Source organism: Scyliorhinus torazame, chromosome 15 (assembly GCF_047496885.1).
Source record: "Scyliorhinus torazame isolate Kashiwa2021f chromosome 15, sScyTor2.1, whole genome shotgun sequence".
NCBI classification, from domain to species: domain Eukaryota; kingdom Metazoa; phylum Chordata; class Chondrichthyes; order Carcharhiniformes; family Scyliorhinidae; genus Scyliorhinus; species Scyliorhinus torazame.
In genome coordinates this window covers 20,965,036-20,985,636 of record NC_092721.1, presented here as the reverse complement: position 1 = coordinate 20,985,636, position 20,601 = coordinate 20,965,036, and the positions used below count along the sequence as shown (strand labels likewise).

Sequence of the window (20,601 nt, the reverse complement as noted above, 5' to 3'; positions counted from 1 at the left end):
TATTCCTCTCATTGCTAAATAATGGCATTGGACTGAAAATAACTCTAGCATTGTGACAAATCTATTTTATAAGAAAGAGTCCAACTTTCTTTGCATTTAAGGGCCTTGGAGAGCTGCACAAAGATCACTAATTCTAGACTCTGAGCTGGAAGAAAGGCAAATCTCAGTTCGATATAGTGTGCTGCTGCTCTTAATTATGTCCCTCCAGGGTAGAAGGCATGGGGTCATTCATTGGTCCCCCCGTCACGTTTCTCAAATGAGCATCGCTCGCTGGCGGCGAGATTTGCTACTCCCGCTGCTTGTCAAAGGGATTTCCATTGAAACCACCCCACACCCCCGGGCAACCCATTGGTGTGGGTGGGCTGCCTGCAGGAAAAGAGAATCTCAACCACTGGAGAATTCCAGCCCAGATTGAAAGGAAACTTACTCTTTCACATACCTTTTTTCCAATTAAGGGGCAATTTAGCCTGGTCAATCCACCTACCCCACATCTTTGGGTTGTGGGGGGGGGGGGGTGAGACCCACGCGGACACGGGGAGAATGTGCAAACTCCACACGGACAGTGACCCAGAACTGGGATCGAACTCGGGTCCTCAGTGCCGCGAGGCAGCGTGCGAACCACTGTGCCACCGTGCCGCAACATTTTTTTAAAAAATTAAAACATAATGCAAGGAAACAATAGATGTCCTTAATTTGACACCTGCACATGTAGCGACCCATCTGCAGTGACTGGGATTATAAAAAGACTTCCATTTCTATAACCATTCACGACTTCAAAGTGCTTTTCAGCCAACTATTTGAACTATCTTTTGAAACACATTTACTGTTGTAATAGTAGGAAACATTGACAAGTGGCTTTTTTAAAACATTTTATTACTGAAGTTTTACAAAAAATTTACATTTAACCCGCCCCCCCCTCATAAACACAAACCTTCTCATTCTATTAAATGCATAGAAAGTAATATACAGCCGCAACAACTTCAGGGAAATACAACATAACAGAAAAAAAATCAAGCTGAAGCAAAACTGATGCAGCCACATTTGCCCCTTTGTTCAAAGTATAAACTTTGCAGAATCTTATAAAACTATATACATCTTTTAATGCTATTTACATGTTCTCGCTGTCTTTCTGCGTCAAGCCATCACAATGAAGAACACTATAATTTAACAGGTTTGTAAACGATCCAGTTAGAAAGGCATTTTATGATTAGAAATAAATAAAAAATGATAATCATCTTAAACAGCATTTTCTCTTGCTTGACAGAGTCAGCCCCAAGTAAAGATTAGCTTTTTACTTCAAACGCCTTCTTTAAATCAGCCAGCCCAAGCTTACACAGTCCATTATTGACAATTTCCACACCTCATAAATGCATAATATTCCCATTCAGCTAGGAAAGCATTTGACAATCATAGAATTTACAATGCAGAAGGCCATTCGGCCCATCGAGTCGGCACCAGCCCTTCGAAAGAGCTCCCTACTTAAGCCCACACCTCCATCCTATCTCTATAACCCAGCAACCCCACCAAACCTTTCTTTTTTGGACACTTGAGCCCTTAGTTTAGAGCTGCAGCATTACAGCACATAAGTTGGGGCGGGAAATCTATATCGTCGCCTCATCCTCGTTCCCCCCCCCACAGAACATAACAGCGCAGTCGAAAAGGACCTCTGTAGGGTTAAGATCTGGAGCTCCTTACGACAGAAGTCGAGTGTTATAACCTGCCTACTTACCATTGGCTGGGGTCTAATGACAATCCCACAATCCTGTGGGAGTATGAGCTTCCCCAATGAGGGGGGCGGAGAAACCATTAGTAAACTCCTAGTATAAATAAAGCTGGCCAGTTTAGGAACCAGCAGGAAGGAGTGTGCAGCAAGGGAAGTTGCTGCTGCTGTATATATATATATATATATATATATATATGTTATTGTAAATTATTTATTGTAAATAACATATAATATATATATGTATATATATATGTGTGTTATTGTAAATTATTTATTGTAAATAACATATAATATATATTATATATATGTGTATATATATATTATACATAACAGCAGCAGCAACTTCCCTTGCTGCACACTCCTTCCTGCTGGTTCCTAAACTGGCCAGCTTTATTTATACTAGGAGTTTACTAATGGTTTCTCCGCCCCCCTCATTGGGGAAGCTCATACTCCCACAGGATTGTGGGATTGTCATTAGTCCCCAGCCAATGGCAAGTAGGCAGGTTATAACATCGAGGTTTCCCTTAACAACTGCCCACATATGCAAAGAAGAGATATCTGTCGATTTGAAGCTTTCAGCTGACAAAGCTGATCCTGAGGCTAAGTGCGGTTAGACTAAACACCTCAGGTCCGTGATCAGGCCTAATGCAGAAGAGAGGTGCATCAGAAATAAAGTCATGTTTTTAAAGGAACAAAAACGTTTCAAAAACCGTAAAAAGAATAATTCTGCTATGTTTAGGTGCTAATGAGCATTTAACTCAGCTGTACAGTATACATACATATATATATATATTTATATAAATATTTTTCTCGCAGCACTAGTTTCAATTTGGAATGGGAGTGCTAAAATAACTATAAACTTAAGTGTCAGCCTTTTGGAGAATTAATCCAATTCCACAGGGCATTGGGAATTTCCAATGCATGTCAAGGCTATTTGTGGTCACATTTGCACACCAGCTTTAGCTTCGCGTTGATGCTAAAATTGAAGTGTAAATATCAAGTCCAATAAGCAATGGCATTCCTGATTGCGCTTGGGGCTGGAAAGGAGACGTCCAGAAAGTGGCGCTGGTGGTGGTGGGGGGGGCAAACTCCTCTTCAGTAAGGCGGACAGCCTTGTAACACCAGGTTGGAATGTCACAGGGCTCGGAAAGCTAATTTCAGAGAGAGGCTGCAGCAAGGGGACTTCGGCACGGACAGAGTAAACTAGCTGGCCAAATCCTCAAAAGCAATTTGGTTTCCTGTTCACGGGCGATAGAAAAGCTCCCCGATTGTATGCCGATTCTACCCTCTTGTCTTATTAAATTCAGAGTTAGTTGCCTTAGCCCAGGTAACCCTTTCGTAGTTATACAGTTAAATTCAGCACCCCGCATCCTGCTGTTGAGAACTTCCGTAAAGTGATTCGGCAACCTCAAGTATTAAGTAGGCTGAATTCCCTTTGTGTACAGTAGAAATTATTACCTGCATTAGTCCACATTGTGCCCTCTGTGGGATTTATTTTTTCAATGTCTTTGGCTACATTTACTAAACACCATCAAAACTATACAGTGCTTTGGTCAAAACATGAGAAAAGGTTTAACGCTGTGAACTTGGCAGATGCAAATGCCAGCACTAACCAACTATACACTGTAGTGCAAGTGTGTCGATCAAATGGACGTGAGCTTAGTTTATACATAAAGCAAACCTAAAATAACCAAGAAAAGTCCAAACCCCCTTTTATAAATTTCATAAAGCTTTCCTATTAAACATAGCTCTTAATTCCCAGTGAATATGTACAAAATATACAGGATTCCAGTTGAAAAACCTTAAGTCAAGGTTGTGTGTTTCATCAAAACTTCTTTGCTCTACACAGAGGTCTGAGAAGGTTACCATATACACAATGGCCGTCTGGTATTTTGTTTGGGCAACAATGTCGTGTTTGCATAATGAACACAAGCCTCTGGGATGATCCAGCTTTTAGTTCTGGTGCCTTTTCATGTGCAGGGCTAAGTGGTCGGAGCGCGAAAAGCTGCGGCTACACACCGTGCATTGGAAGGGTTTCGCCCCGGTGTGTTTCCGAAAATGACGGGTCAGTTCATCGGAACGTGCAAATCTCCAGTCGCAGCCTTCCCAGGTGCACTTGTACGGCTTCTCTCCTGGAATGAAAGGATGCAGGCATTAATTACTTGATAGCAACGTTACCAATATTTTGCTTGGACAACACAAAGGTGCACACATTCTCCTTTTGCACCACTTTATTGCAAGCATGTCAGCAGTTACTTCGTTTGAAGCCTACTTGTGACAATAAGTGATTTTCACTTTTTCAGAAAAGGCGCTACTTGTCAAAGGTAACTTCATTTCAAAGAGCCTGGAGTTGAGGGACTCAGGAGTGATGCAAATCAAGACAGTCCCCTGATAGTATGAATGCTTGGGACATTTTCACTTTTGATAAGATATTGCACAAGCTGGAAATAAAAATAAAAACGCACAAGTCAGGAAGCATCCGTTATAAAAGAAAAAGTCGGGTTAATATTTCTGGTCTGGACCTTTCGTCACAATTACTAATTTATCATTCAAAGGAATTGCGCAAGTAGCTGAAAAAGCAGAACATGAAAATGACAGTGACCGGCTAAGGAACTTGGATCCAAGTAGACAATTCCTGTTAAAGAGTTAGCATAGGACAGGGGTAATGAGGCAGATGGCTCCTTTTGTGCGCTACATTTTGCGATTCTAAGATTCTCAGAACATTCACAGTGGCAGCCTTAATGATTGTAGATTTCACAGAATGTGATCCAGGAAACAAGCAATGCCTTCACCTTGAGATAAGACAGTCCAGAGTGTACACGTTTTCATATTCCACCAAAACTGCCTATGGGCCTGTAAACAAACCAACAGATCTAAAAGCTTGCCAATCAGTGGACCATGATCAATCTCTTGGACCCCATCCCACAAGGAACTCCCCTGCAAATTAGCATTGCTGTCACTAATAATTGACCAGGAACCAAGGGATAATCAATTGTTGAATAGTGTGCTAACTTAAAAAAAAAATCCAGTATTCACAGAGATGAAGAATAATGCTTTGAAACTGGTTCTTCCTAGTTTATGACCTTTCTTTCCATGCTTTGGAATATTCCCAAATGTGCTGTTCTTGCAATTTCCTCTACAAGATTAATGCAGAAATATAATTAAGTTTGCTTCTACCTCAATTTACATGCAAGATTACTATTTATTTTATAAACATGCCCACTTATTTTATATTTATTACCCTTTCGTTTTCAGGTCTCACCACGTCAACCATACAGAAATTCATTATGAAAAGGCAGGGAGCCACTTTACCTTAAACAATACCACTCTTAAACTCGATACAGAACAGCTTGGACTGATTTCCCACATTTTTCTTCAAGGGCAAGGCGATGACCTTTACTTAGTGTCTACTAGAACCCTAACCCTAATATTATGTTGCAACACAGACTAGATGAGTGAGACCCCTTTGTTCTGTTATTCAAGTACTAATATACTATACTTCCCAAATACTCCTAAACTTTCTTTCAAAAATAAACACTCAGTAACAAAATTGTGCTGCATAATGTTACTTATATTCTCTTCATGACTTTGAAGTACAAAAAAAAGTGTGCAGTTAATAATAATATAATAATCGCTTATTGTCACAAATAGGCCTCACTGAAGTTACTGTGAAAAGCCCCTTGACGTCACATTCTGCCGCCTGTTCAGGGAGGCTGATACGGGAATTGAACCCGCGCTGCTGGTCTTGTTCTGCATTACAAGCCAGCTGTTTAGCCCACTGTGCTAAACCAGCCCCTTCACAGCATTTTGACAGGCAAATTATCATACTCCATTAAGGTACCCCGGTAACACATAATCGGATTGAAATAGTGAAGCACAAACAATATTAAGAAGAAAGAATTGTATTTATATAGCACCTTATCACAAGCTCAGGACATTCCAAAGCTCTGCATAATCAATGAATCACTCCTGAACAGAACCCATTGTTGTGTAGGCAAACACAGTTGCAAGTCTGCACACTGCAAGATTTCACTAACAGGGAATTATATGAATTATCAATGAATCTGTTTTTGATGGTGTTGGTCAAAGGTGAATAGGTGACCAATTTAAAAGGATAACCCTCTGCTCTTTAAAATAGTTTGAGACCACCTGTCCAGGTGAATGTAAGAGTTTCAGCGAAGTACACAAATAAGACGCCTCAGACAAAGATCCGTTGTTTCTCCCATCCCCCCACAGCCTGTCCAAAAACCCTTTTTTAATGTAAATTTAGAGTGCCCAATTCTTTTTTTTTACAATCAAGGGCAATTTAGCGTGGCCAGTGCACCTTCCCTGCACATCTATTTGGCTTGTGGGGGTAACATTCACGCAGTCACAGGGCGAACGATCAAACTCCACGCGGACAGTGACCCAGGGCCGGGATCGAACACGGGTCTTCGGCGCAGTGAGGCAGCAGTGCTAACCACTGTGCCACCCTGCTGCCCCTCCAAAACCCTTGGTGAGTACGAATGGATTGGTTGAGAGAATTCTGGCTTTGTTTAAAAAAAACTCGTAGCATGCAATGATCTCATGGTGTTTCATGATGAACCTTTTAGCTGCTAAATTACAGGCCAACACTTTGGTGGAAATATCACTCATTACAAACCAAGTCACAAATCGTTATGGAATCAGATTAGGGCAGTACAGAAAAATTGACGTATTCAGTTGAATTGCTTAAGCTTCACATTTGAAGGATTCAGTGGGCGGCAGGGTGGCACAGTGGTTAGCAAAGCTGCCTTACAGCGTCAGAGTCCCAGGTTCAATTCCCGCCTTGGGTGACTGTGTTGAGTTTGCACTTTCTCGGTGTCTGCTTGGGTTCTCTCGTCCAAAGATGTGCAGTTTAGATGGATTGCCATGATCAATATGCGGGGTTTCGGGCATAGGATGGGAAAGTAGGCCCAGTTTCAGTGCTCTTTCAGAGGGTCGGTGCAGGTTCAATAAGCTGAACATCCTCCTTCTGCACTGTAGGGACACTATTCTATGAACAACGATACTCTGTACGCTTCACCCAATGTCTATGTATTTATATTGCGTATTTATCGTATGTCCTATGTTTTTCATATATGGAACAATCGGTCAGTACTGTACAGATTTTTCACTGTACCTCAGCAGATGAGACAATAAATCGAAATCTAATCTGCATAAAGCAACTGCAAATTAGACTGATTTTAAAGATAGCATCTTGAAGTCACTCTGAAATTTGTCACCAGGCAGATTTCTAGGACTGGAGCCTTATTCCACAATCAGAACAATGAGACATCATTCCGAAAATGGAATGAGGATTGCTTCCACTTAAAAGTGGCCAAGTAATGCCGATAAAATAATTTAGGATACCAATTTACCTCTCTAGGTTAGAAAAAAGTTTCATTTTCATAACTAAGCAAATTTAGATGAAAGGTTTGGCTCATCTCACTGAACACAAAAATGCTGTACTTCTAAATCAGAAGATCAGGGAAAGAAAATTACAGATGCAGGAGACCAGAGAGTTAATCCTGGTTCAGCCGCTCAAAGATCCAACAGTCTCATTAGAGTGTCCAATTGCCTCATTAAAATTCTGGGCTACTGCTTCCAATAACGTTTCTGGAAATATAATTCCATTGAACCGTCGTCACCTTTTGCGAAAAGAAAAGATTTGGCAAGTTCAACTGTTAGCAATCCACTCTGATGGAAATTTCAAAACCGGGATTTGCGAAAGGGGCTACAGGTTTGCTCTCACCCATTTTACACAAACACAATGTCAAAATGGTCAGATGCCGAGCGGGGGATAAAAAATATAAATAAAAACAAAACGGTTTCTATAGATCAATGTATTAACTTCCATGTTGGTTGACTGAAAGAACATAATAGAAATTTTTACTTCACAGTCTAAGCACACTGCAGCCATGTGGAAACGAGGTGGAAGATAGCCTTCCGTGGATGAGGACCAGCTGTTACTCATTTTATTTTTCTGTGCTAGCCCACAAATGACCAGTTTAGTAGAGATCACCCCCCAGCTCTGTGGGGTTTCAATTCTGGGTTGCAAGGACAGTATCACAGCCTACGCTACCGGAACCCCGTGAAAACATCACAATCAAATATACCTTTGGTACAACTGTAAGGATGACTGCATTTCTTGCTGATGACTTTATGATTATAGCGGCTGGAAGGAACACCTGTGGCATTGTGAATACAAAATGCATGATTCAGCGACCACAGAAACACCCACCACACAGTCCTTCCCCAACCATTTACATGAGACTTTGGTCGAGAACAGATGTTCTTACCACAAGTGGTAATGGCAGATAACTCCATATCAGTGCACAAGAAGGTTGCAAAAGTTCCTTTATTAGATATTTCTAGATGAAACATTTGAGTTCATTTCCATTAAGGAAAGTCTGCAAGAGCAAAACAAAGCCTGCCAATCTTTTGTGGCCATGCAAAACAAAGACTGCAGTGTCATAAATGTTTTGATTGATGAAAAATAGTTGGAAACTCTACATTTTTACAACAAAATGGAAAGAAACATTCCCAATGGCATCTCAACATCATATGCCGACAGCCTTTTTAAAAATAAATTTAGGAATACCCAATTCTATTTTTTTCCAATTAAGGGGCAATTTAGCGTGGCCTATCCATCTACCCTGCACATCTTTTTGGGTTGTGGGGGTGAGACCCACGCAGACACGGGGAGAATGTGTAATCTCCACCCGGACAGTGACCTGAGGCCGGGATTTGAACCCAGGTCCTCGGTGCCGTGAGACAGCAATGCCATCCACTGTGCTGCCCCCTATGTGCTAACAGCCTTAAAGACTGAACTGGTTTTAATTGTACAGTGGTGTTCTGCAAAACTCCAATCAGAAGCCCCTTTAATGTTAATAATTTCAGTCAATACCAATGGGTTAGTTTGGGATCTGTTGGCCAGCTGTCTTTCAGCTTAAACTCTCAAACAATAAGAGTGTGCCTTGGGAAAAGACCAACTGTACCCCCACCCCCATCCCCTAGACCCCCCAACAAGTCTGTCCCAACACCCCTTTAATGTTAACCATTTTGGTGAATACCAATGGATTGGTGGAACGAATTACGGCATTGTTTTTTTTTAAAAACCTCATAGTCGGCAATGATTTCCCGAATACTATTTCAGCAACTAAATTATAGGCAAACACTTCAGTGGCAATCTCGAGACTGCCATTCATTATAAAACTGAGCCACAAATCAATACTGATGGAATCGATGTGTTTATAATTAAGTTGCTTATGCTTCAATTCATGTGCAATCACAAACAGCATTTCAGGAAAAATGTATTAATCGGTGCAACGTGGTGTAATATGTTAGGCTGGATGGCAGTGCGCTCATTCCAGGTGCTTTGATGCCATGTAGAGCACGGAAAGTGCCTGTTTGTTGTTCTAACAGTGAACAGCAAGAAGGAAATGTCTGACTTTGGAATTGTTTCCTCCAGTACCCCGCTACCTAAATGCCAACGACTGCAGAGTCCAAGTTGCTGAGCACCAGCTGCAGCATAGGTCTTTTTTTTTCAAAATCTCAGATTTATTTCTTTAATTGAATTTAAATTCCCAGCAGCTGTGGTGGGATTTGAATTAAATACTTGTATAAAGCTAGGTGGTTCAAATATTGTGCTTTCAACTTCTTACGCGGAAGAAATTGAGTACTCAACCACAAGCATATTTTTTTTTTTAAATACCGCTGCAGAAAGATTACGTATGTAAAATAAAATCTATATTTAGCACATGGCCCATTGCATGGCCGAGTGAATCAGGGAATATAGTTTTGTAACAATAGGGGCATTAAAGTGATAAGCGTAGTGAGTGCTACAGTCAATCAAGACTTAGATTATGGGCGCAGATGCGTAAGACTTTCCTACATCCATATTATATAATATTCCTTCCCAAGTATCGGGCTCAGTGTTGCTTCTACAACTAGAATTACATTAGAATTTACTGAACAAAAAAGACCATTTGACCCAGCTGATCGATGCCAGTGTTTATGCTCCACATAAGCTTCATCCAACCCTATTATACTGTGGAAATGTCACTGTTCCTAAAGCCTGTTTGCTGCTCCTTTAATAGCCAAGATGCCATCAGCACTAGTTATTGAGGCAGCAGAAACTGTTGGGAGCTTGAAGTACACTGTTAAAAGACAACCCGTTTCACGAGCGGACCAACAAAGAGCAAGACCGCCCCCTCCCCCAGAATATTGAACACCTATTTTCTTCTCTCCACAGATGCTGTCAGAGCTGCTGCTCCTTTCAACATTTTCAGTTTTTATTTCGGATCTCCAGCATCTGCAGCATTTTGCTTTTGCACTTACATTTATATCACGCCTTTCATGACCTTAGGATACCTCTCAAGTGCTTCACGGCCAATTAAATACTTGTGTCGCCGGGCACGGTGGCGCAGTCGTTAGCACTGTTGCCTCACGGCGCCGAGGACCCAGGTTCGATCCCGGCCTCGGCTCCCTGTCCGTGTGGAGTTTGCACATACTCCCAGTGTCTGCGTGAATCTCACCCCCACAACCCAAAAAGATGTGCAGGGTAGGTGGATTGGCCACGTTAAATTGCCACTTAATTGAAAAAAAAAAATTGGGTACTTTAAATTTATTTTAAAAATAAGTACTGGTGTTGTGCAGGCAAACATAGAAACCAGTTTGGGCAAAGTAAAGTTCCACAAAGAGCAATGATATGACGAACAATCTGCTTTAGTGATGCCAATTGGAGGCTAACTGTTGACCAAGAGTTTTTAAATAGTCCCATGTGGTTCACCGGAAGGGGGAAATGGGATCTTCAGTTTCATGTCTCATCTGAAAGATGGTGCGTCCGAGAGTACAGCACTCCCACACTGCTGCACCAAAGTGTCAGCTGAGATTCTGTACTCAAGTCTTGAAGTAGCCCACAACCTTCCGACTCAGAGGCAGGAGTGAGGCAAACCCAGCCAAAACTGATACGTTAAACAAACATAATTGGAGTTGCCAGGATATGACCCTGCGCTGAGAAATCTTGAGGGATTTGTAGCATATCATCTTAGTAATTACCAGGTGCCAAGCAAGGGTTTTCAATTTGGACACTCTTGGCTCTGTCATAATACTATCACTGTTGCTTGCATAGTAAGGTACCTCTAGTCCTAACCTCAGGTCAGAACCAATGCAATAGGTTTTACCTATTTACCATAATGGGCGGGATTCTCCGACTCCCCCGCCGGGCCGGAGAATCGCGCCCCCACCGGCTGCCGCATTCTCCAGCGCCGGGGTTTTGGCTAGCAGCGCCGCCCCCCCCCCCCCCCCCCCCCCCCCGCGATTATCCGGCCCGTGATGGGCCGAGCGTCCCGCCGGCGTAAGTTAGACCTGGTACTTACTGGCGGGACCTGGCTCTGCGGGCGGCCTCCGGGGTCCTCAGGGGATCTGGCCCCGGGGGGTGCCCCCCACGGTGGCTTGGCCCGCGATCGGGGCTCACCGATCCACAGGCGGGCCTGTGCCGTGGGGGCACTCTTTCGCTCCGTACCGGCTGCAGTGGACCTTTGCCATGGCCGGTGCGTAGACGAACCCCCTTGCACATGCGCTGGGATCACGCCAGCGCACGCTGGCGCTCCTGCGCATGCGCCAACTCGCGCTAGCTGGCGGAGGCCCTTCGGCACCAGTTGGCGCGGCGCCAAGCCCCTTCTGCGCCGGTTGGAGCGGCGCCGTCATAACCCCTGAAGGTGCGGAGGATTCCGCACCTTCCGACCATCCCGATGCCAGAGCGGTTCATGCCACTCCTCGGTGCCGGGACCACCCGCCCCGCCGGGTAGGGGAGAATCCCGCCCAATATTTTTAATAAGATGTGACAAAATTGTCCCCAAGTACTTGACACTGGGCCGCTGATGTCAAATATTAAAAGAACAGTTTGCAGTGATGACCAAAGATAGAATAATGAAGGGCAGCACAGTGGGTTAGCCCTGCAACCTCGCTGCGCCGCAGTCCCAGGTTCGATCCTGGCTCCGGGTCACTATCCATGTAGAGTTTGCACATTCTCCCAGTGTTTGCATGGGTTTCGCCCCCATAATCCAAAAATGTGCAGGATAGGTGGATTGGCCACGCTAAATTGCCCCTTAATTAGAAAAAAAATGAATTGGGGACTCTAAATTTTTTTTAAAAGATAGAATAATGAAGAGGGGTTTTTGTGGAGACTTCAAGGTAAGGAGGGGTAATAGCTTGAGATGGGGGGGCTCCTGGGTCTGCCATCCTGGCAATGTGCAGGAGGTAGGCTTGCACGAGGTCTGTTAGGGGAGCCAAAGAGATGATCTGCGCCACCAACCTGGTGGAGCTTGCAAGAGATCATGTGGCAAGACTATAGAGGGATTTATGAAGAGCGGGCAGGGATTTTTCAATTCAGTTCGAACTTACATCTACCATACATTGGTCTGTCTCAGCAACAATACCAAATTATTGACGAATCACAGCCAACATTGCACCGCGAGCACATTCTTGCTGACTGCTGGACTTACTGTTCGTTTTGAACTCAGATGTTGAACAGTTTTGCTAAATTCGCCGGCTGTCCCTTTCCACAAGGGAAATCTGACTTTCCTTGACATTTCACTGTGCAATAATGGTGGAGTTTCTAAACTCACCCTCAGGAGAATTGGTTATCTGACAGTATCCACACTGCCCCTTCCAATGCATACCACCTTCTGAATTTCTTCTTCCGAGAAGAAAATTAATTCCCAAAATGAAAATGCAGTAGAGAATACATCAAGTTGAAATGGTAGTGTAGTTCAAAATAGAATTTTTTGAAAATCTGTGGTGGTCCCATCGTTCATTGCTAAGAAATATCACTCGTGGCTTGACATTGTTGCATACTTTTGTAACCAAATGCCAAACTACATTTTTGTGTTGAAAGACAAATGCACTATTTCAAGTCTGTACTGACAGGTGAGTTATGCTTAAAGGCCTTGTGAAACTTACTTTTTGGTTTGTGGGGAGCATGGAATGCAAAATCCAGACACTGAACAAGACATATTAAAGACTGCTGACTTAACACATATCTGCAGGTAACTTTTGCCACACATATTCTTAACTTGTCACACACCTTCTCTATTTTCCACCCTTTTATAAGGGGCTTGTGACAAGTTTTAAAAGGCTCCATAAACCAAACATTGACAAAAGATCAGATACTGCACTGGGCAGTTTAAGTTCAGGCTCACGCCATAGGTCTCCCATTTCCTTACACTTTCGCCTTGCGAAAATCTGAACTCGAAGGTTTTTGAATGAAATTGAGCCTCGTTCTCGAAATTTCAATCCCCTTCCCCGAAGTTGTGCATCGCGTCAGTGATTCAGGCCGATTCATCAGCACTGTAAGAGCTCCAAAGTATTCCTCTGCCTCCAGCGTCACAATCAATTCCTGCCCAACATTCACTCTTGACCAGATAATTCTACAGGAGGGGACAGAAGCTGCTTTGCAAATTTAACCAACCAGTTTGACAATCCCAAAGCTAAAAACCCACCTGAAGGCTTTCGGAGACAAAAGCAGAGTCATGCAGACTGTTTAGACTGCAGGCGATTGCCTCAAGGCCCTTTTCACAATACTAAGAATAACACGGATCAGCTCAGAAGACTCACAACACTGTACTTTGATAAAGATCTTCTAATGCTTACTCCCACCAAAAGCCTTAATTAGTAGCAAACTGGCTTATATATAGAGACTACCCAGTGGTTCCCAGAATTGGTTTGGCTTCAAATCCTCTGATGAGTAAACTTGTGTTACACATTTAGCTACCTTACATTAAATGCGGAGGATAATATATCACGAGGTTGAAAAGTACAGATATTTTAAAAATGTCTCTATTGCGGTGCCCCCCCTCCCCCTCCCCCTCCTCCTCCTCCTCCACCCCCCCGTCCCACTCCGCTATGAACAAAAAGCTGCACATCTCCGGACAGTCACTGAAAATTTCACACTTGTGATCAAACGTTTTAGTTTAAATGCCTCTTTTTATTTTGCAAAGTTCAGCTCAAAATTACTTCGAGCTGAAGGGCGTTACCTCCGCCTTGTTTTTCTGGTTGCTACGGATCAAATGAATGCCATAAACATGCTAGCAGGACCACACATGCCCTTCCAACCTACACAACGTTTTCCCTCAGCTTTTGTCGCGGAGGTAAGAAGAGGAGAAAGAGGGAGAAAAACAAACGTACTTTTAAAACTTGCAATGATTCCCCCCCCAAACTTCAATTAAAAAATAGATTATTTCCCCTCCCCAGAGACCTGGAAAAAAATAGTTTCCCCCCCCCCCCCCCCCCCTTCCCCACCCTCTATTTGCCCACAAGGTCAGGTCATTTTCAACATGTTAGTGAAAATACAAATTGTAGCCTGTCACAAGTCAATTGCGTACAGTGGACCTCATGCAGAGCCAGAATGATATATAATTGGCACTTGCTTGTACGAAGGATTTTTAAAAAGAGGTACGATAGGTAAGTTATCTCTACTTGTTTTGGACTTCAGTCAAGGCACACAAAAATAGTGCTTCACTTTGTGCCATGAATAGAAATGAAAGCCAAACCCATACAACATCAAAAGCTGCCTAATGCAGAAGTTACAAGAATGTATTTTCTCGCCCTCGTTCACACACCAAACGTGCACATACGGGTATAAAAGTTGGTTGCATGTCCATGCCAAGGACAATAATTTACTGTCCTATGCTTCAACCAGCAGTACGGTGGCACAGTGGTCAGCACTGCTGCCTCATAGCACCAGGGTTCCGGGTTTGATTCCGGCCTTGGGGGTGACTGTGTGGAGTTTGCACGTTCTCCCCATGGCAGGGTGGGTTTTCTATCACAGTCCAAAGACGTGCAGGCTAGGAGGGGTTACAGAAAGAGCGTGTGGGAGTGAGCCCAGGGAGGGTGCGCTTTTTCAGGTTCGGTACAGACTCGATGGGCTGAATGGCCTCCTTCTGCACTGGAGGGATTCTGTGGATAAGCAATGACTGACTTTGTGCGGACAATTCTAAATCCGCTTGTCTGTAGTACTCTGAGCTAGCAGACTGAGTTAAACAATGATAACTACCCCATTTACCCAAATTATATTTCCGTACTAATATCCACCCGGAGGTGAAACACTCTCCAGCATAATTCAACATGTCAAGCCAGCACTGAAAGTTTTCAAATGCTCATTGCTCAGCTGGCTCTGCCTTCCAGTTGCTTGCACAACATATTGCATTAATTCATCCCCATGTGTTCACCAAGTCTACTTTCGAATCATCACCATCTTACTAAATATGGCCGGCACAGTAGCACAGTGGTTAGCACTGCTGCCTCACAGTGTCAGGGACCCGGGTTCGATTCCCGGCTTGGATCACTGTCTGTGTGGCATCTGCAAGTGTCTGCGAGGGTTTCCCCCTGGTGCTCCGGTTTCCCCCCCCACAGGACCCGAAAGATGGGCTTGTTAGATGAATTAGACATTCTGAATTCTCCCTCCGTGTACCCGAACAGGCGCCGGAATGTGGCGACTAGGGATTTAAAAAATTTTTTAGAAATAAATTTAGAGTACACAATTAATTTTTTCCAATTAAGGGGCAATTTAGCATGGCCAATCCACCTAACCTGCACATCTTTGGAATGTGCAAACTCCACACAGACGGTGACCCAGAGCTGGGATCGAACCTGGGACCTCGGCGCCGTGAGGCAGAAGTGCTAACCGCTACGCCACCATGCTGCCCATGACTAGGCATTTCACAGTAACTTCATTGCAGTGTTAATGTAAGCCTACTGTGACACTAATAAAAATTTGTATTATTATAAAAAAATGTGGCAGGTATTTCCAGAAAATTGGGGAAACAATTTCTGAATTGACAAATTCAATCCCATAATGACAGTGTAGATTGATAGCTGAAAATAAACCCTGTAGCTCAGTGAAGCGTTAAAGATGAAGCTTTGTGAGAATTCTAAGTTGAAGGGTGATATTATTTCAGAATTAATGACCAAACTTACAAATTGAGCTGATGCCTGGAGTTGAGCAGCCAGTTGAACATTAAAATAATCCGCTTGTAGGAATGAAGTCAGGAACATGGGCCATGATAGGAAAATTGCTAGTTGTTTGGCATGAGTGATCATAATGGTTGCTCTGTTTCCATGATTATTTTGTCACTGTTTGTTCACAACATCTATATATATTTTTTTTAAGTTGCAAGGCTCATGATGTCTTTGCTACAAAGGCTGTGGTTTATACAAATGCCCATGGCTACAGATAAATATGGGCAAAAATAACTTGGCCACTTTATTAATATTTGGGGTTAAGATCTTGTGCAGAGATATTGTAAAAAAACACAGCAGGTCTGACCCCAAGTGGATCACGAACCCGGGAGGGGAGTTTACTTTTCAAATTGCATTGACTTGGGACAACATATAATGGTCAAATTGAAACAATTATTCGGAGACAAGTGTAGTAGTCTATATTTGTGAATTAACCAGTCACATTTCATTACGTATCACAGTAACATCATGGGCTGATATAATGTCATATGTTACACAATGACGTCAACGCAGAGCGGTTTGCGAATCATCTTATGAATAAACCTCTTGCACTAAGTGGTACAAACTCATTTTTTTCCAATCAAGGGGTAATTTAGCCTGGCCAATCCACCTATCATTCACATCTTTGGGTTCTGGGGGTGAGACCCGCGCAGACACGGGGTGAATGCGCAAACTCCACTCGGACATTGGCGCGGGGCCGGATCGAACCTGGGTCCTCGGCGCCGTGAGGCAGCCATGCCAACGATGGTGCCACCGAGCTGCCTTATGCTATCCAAACTCAATGTGTGCCATCTCCGATCCTCTCGCTTTGTGGCAACAATAAAGAACATGGCAAAAGGGGATCTGGGGGCAAGATCTGGGCCGTACACACAAAACGGGAGGAAGACAGCTTTCAACAACGATTTTTGAGAGCCAGAAGGAGAGGCAGGCCCACATATCAACGGGAAAAATATCGTCGGCTTCCAAGGTGAAATCAGCATTGTGGCAAGGAAAAATAACTCTCTATATTTGAACGCGGCACAGTTCGTAGAGAGGCGTCAGCAAATCACCCAGTTGATCGCGACTGCCACTAGTGCAAGTGAAAGGGTTTTTCTAAAGCTAGCGGACAACTGCGAGTTACTAGGGGCTTACTTCAAACGGAGGATCAAAGGTTTCAGTTTACTTACCGTTGTAGTGGGGCAATGCACGAGGCAGTGAAACGGACCACAAACTTAGGGGACTGCCGATTCAGCAACCTTCTGCCCAGGAATCTATAATGATGCACAGAAACAGCTAGCCTGCCTGTGCGCTGCATGCTTATCTGCTTTAAACAGAGAAAATAAATGGCAGGGGAGACAGGCGGAAGGCTGGGCGCATACATCAGGGAGCTGCAATCCAAAAATGGCAGGAAGCAAAAGTGCCATGGACGTGTTTGATGAGGAGGAGGAGAAATGGGACAATTATGGCAAAAGGTTCCAGTCGTTCCTTCAAGTCAATCAGACACCAGCTGATCTGCATAAGGGCAGCACGGTAGCACAGTGGTTAGCACTGTTGCTTCACAGCGCCACGGTCTCGCTTGGGTCACTGTCTGTGCGAAGTCGGCAAGTTCTCCCCGTGTCTGACTGGGTTTCCTCCAGGTGCTCCGGTTTCCTCTCACAAGTCCCGAAAGACGTGCTTGCTAGGTGAATTGGACATTCTGAATTCTCCCTCTGTGTACCCGAGCAGGCGCCGGAGTGTGGCAACTGGGGAACTTTTGCAGTAACTTCATTGCAGTGTTAATGTAAGCCTACATCTGACACGAATAAAGATTATTATTCGACTGCGACCTTTCTCAGCTCAGTTGGGAAGAAAACGTTCTTGTTGTTACACCCAGCTAAACCTGAAAACATGTGATATGATGGTGTCTGTGAGAAGCAGGGCCACCATGAACCTACCATGTCATCGCTGCAACCAAGTGGGACATATGGCTAGAGCAGGGAGGGAAAAAATGCAGAAATTTGTGGTAAAGCTGGTCTCGTTCGTCACACCAACCTTGGTCAGCACAAAAGAAGTGCACCAAAATGCTGCAAAGTCTACAGGGCAATTTTAGCAGTTGTGATCCATCCAAAGCGTCATGTCAGCTTAAAGATTTAAGCTCGGTGTTCTAGCAGTACAAGGAGACCAGCAATGATTTTCGGTCTATTCAAAATTAAATGGGAACACTATTAAGATGGAAGTGGCTATGGGCCCTGCAGTACCACTTATACCTAAATCGATATACCATCAGAAATTGACGTATCTGCCAGTACAACCATCTGATGAGATCTTGAGGACATATACAGAGGAGGTTGTGTCACTTAAGGGCTTCATCAAGGTAATTGTGTAGGTTAACGAGCAGAAAGTGGAATTGCCTCCTCATATTGTTGAAAAGAAATTTCCCAGCATTGTTTGGGTGATCATGGTTAAGGAAGATTAAGCTAAATATGGTAGTCGTGAACCAACTTGTTGATTCTACAAACGGTCTTCAACCAGTATGCAACGGTATTCGAGGAGACACTTGGATCCTGGACTGGAATCGAAGTGAAACTCAAGATCAATAACCCAGAGGCCTTCCACCTCCTGACCCCAACCTCTAGGCAGCTTTTATGGGATGTGGGCATTGCTGGAAAGGTCGGCCATTGCTGCCATCCTTAATTGACGAGTGACTCATTAGGCAGTAAAGAGTTTTTTAAAAGAAATTTAGAGTACCCAATTTTTCTTTTTCTAATTAAGGGGCAATTTAGCGCGGCCAATCCACCTAACCTGCACATCTTTGGGTTGTGGGGGTGAGACCCACGCAGACACGGGGAGAATGTGCAAACTCCACACGGACAGTGACCCAGGGCCGGGATTCGAACCCGGGTCCTCAGCGCCGCAGTCCCAGTGCTATCCACTGCGCCACATGCCACCCTGGCAGTAAAGAGGTAACCACATTGTTGTTGATCTGGAGTCACATGTAGGCCAGAGAACAGGCAAGGGTGGCAGATTGATCCTTAGAGGGCATTAGTGAACCAGGTGTTATTTTACAATAACAGTCGATGATAGTTTCATGGTCGCCGAGACTAGCTTCATATTTCAGATTTTATTAACTGAATTGAAGTTCCACCAGCTGACAGAGTGGGCTTTGAACCCATGTCCCCAGAGCATCAGCCTGGGATTACTAACTCAGTGACATTACCATCATGCCACCATCTCCCAGAGATGCTTCACGCCAAGTCCCCGAAGTGAGATGAGAGGGCTCTTCACACGACAAATGAGGCAGCCGAGACATGACCCAATAGAGGTCTTTCAAATTATGAATGTGTTTGATAGGTGGACACGGGGAAATCAAGCCCAGTGAGCCATTCTGATCAACAGCGATAAGAATGTTTTGTGTTGCCCAGGCAACAGTGCGAAAGCTTTCACTGAACCAAGGTAATCAATTTTACAAAATTTACATCAGTGAAAGTTAAATCTTTCAGTGAGGCCCCCGCTGTTAATAACAGGCCAAGCACCCCAGATGCATCCCTGCAGGGGATATTTTCAGCGTTTCCTCAATTTTCGCGACATTGGAAATGCAGCATTGTTGGATATTAATTCCTGCTGTAGCGCTATAAACAGAAACAGTCAAAACAACTCAAAAATGTTTTCAATTGAATTTGAGCACAGACGACATTCTCTCTCTATCTGATTTCTTCCTTTATTTTTCTCCTCCCCCCTCCACCGCCTAGCACAATGACATTCTCTGTAACGTGCATCCAACCAAAACCTTGAAAGAATTTAGTCTTACTGTAGTTACACATCACTGGACAAGGATAATTCCGAAACAGAGTGCTGCTTCGACTACAAAGAGTGCACCAGGCCTATTACGGATCATTTCTCCGAGAAGTCGCTCACCATCCTGTTGAGGAACTATAATCGCTGTTCCTTCAGTGCTGCTGGGTCAAAGTATTGGAACCCCCCCTGCCCAACATCATCGTGTGCGCACCTACACCACAGGTCCCGTAGCGGTTCAAGGTGAGAGCCCACCACCACCTTCTCAACGGCAATTAGGGATGGGTAATAAATACTAGCCTAGACAGTGATGCCACATCCTATAAATGAACTTTTTTTTTAAAAAAATCACCCATCAGTATTTCTGGCGTCGCTTTTAATTTCCTACTGCCGCACTAGTGTTTACGAGTTTTGCCCTTAAATAACATGCCAAGCTAAATCAAAACAACGTGCGTTCAGTTGTCAACCATCTCTATTTTAAACTCAACCTTACAGCATACTTAAAAACAGTAAACAGCATTTTTTTAAAAAGTTCTTACCAGTGTGAGTTCTCAGGTGTGCTTTTAAGTGGGAACTTTTGGTGTACACTTTAGAGCAACCTAGGAAACAGAATGACAGACGGTGAAAATGCATGTTTCGGTTACGCGCTAAAAATATGATGGTGCACTTTTAACTACTGGAGCTCCATCTTGATCATACAGCACCTGTCAAGTTTTATCATGTACATCTATTGACTGCCCATTAACATTGTTTACAAGTGCACCAGACAATATCACTTCCAGCACTTTGATGGCAAGTTGCACCTGCATATATTCAGTCACTTTGCCAAATGTCACTCTATAGCCAGGTACTGTTAAATTACCAACATAACATTTTCTGAGAGATTTTATCACACATCACAACTCGGAAATATCAGAGAAATCTCTTTTAAAAAATCAATGGTGTTATTTTCTCCTTCATTGCAAGCACGAAGATTAAAAGAACAGGCTTGCATTTCAATAGTGACTTTAGGTGTAGCCCTGCTTAACACAGGCAATGGAAACAGACCTTTGCAAAGAATCTTTCACAACCTCAGGGGATCTTATAGAAACATATCAAATTATGAA

The 20,601-nt window shown here is 43.6% G+C and overlaps 1 protein-coding gene across 6 annotated transcripts in view; it reads right to left on the bottom strand.

Annotated features, from left to right (window-relative positions):
- Positions 1–2,159: 2,159 nt before the first annotated feature.
- Positions 2,160–20,601, bottom strand: part of klf5a (Kruppel like factor 5a) — a 50,446-nt gene continuing 32,004 nt past the window's right edge. For all 6 annotated transcript variants that reach the window (XM_072476140.1, XM_072476141.1, XM_072476145.1 and 3 more), the window contains exons 3-4: positions 20,035–20,094; positions 2,160–3,855 (exon numbers count right to left, since the gene is read on the bottom strand). In XM_072476140.1, coding sequence (XP_072332241.1) covers positions 3,677–3,855; positions 20,035–20,094 — 239 coding nt within the window. In that variant the 3' untranslated portion in view covers positions 2,160–3,676. The remainder of the gene's footprint in view (positions 3,856–20,034; positions 20,095–20,601) is intronic.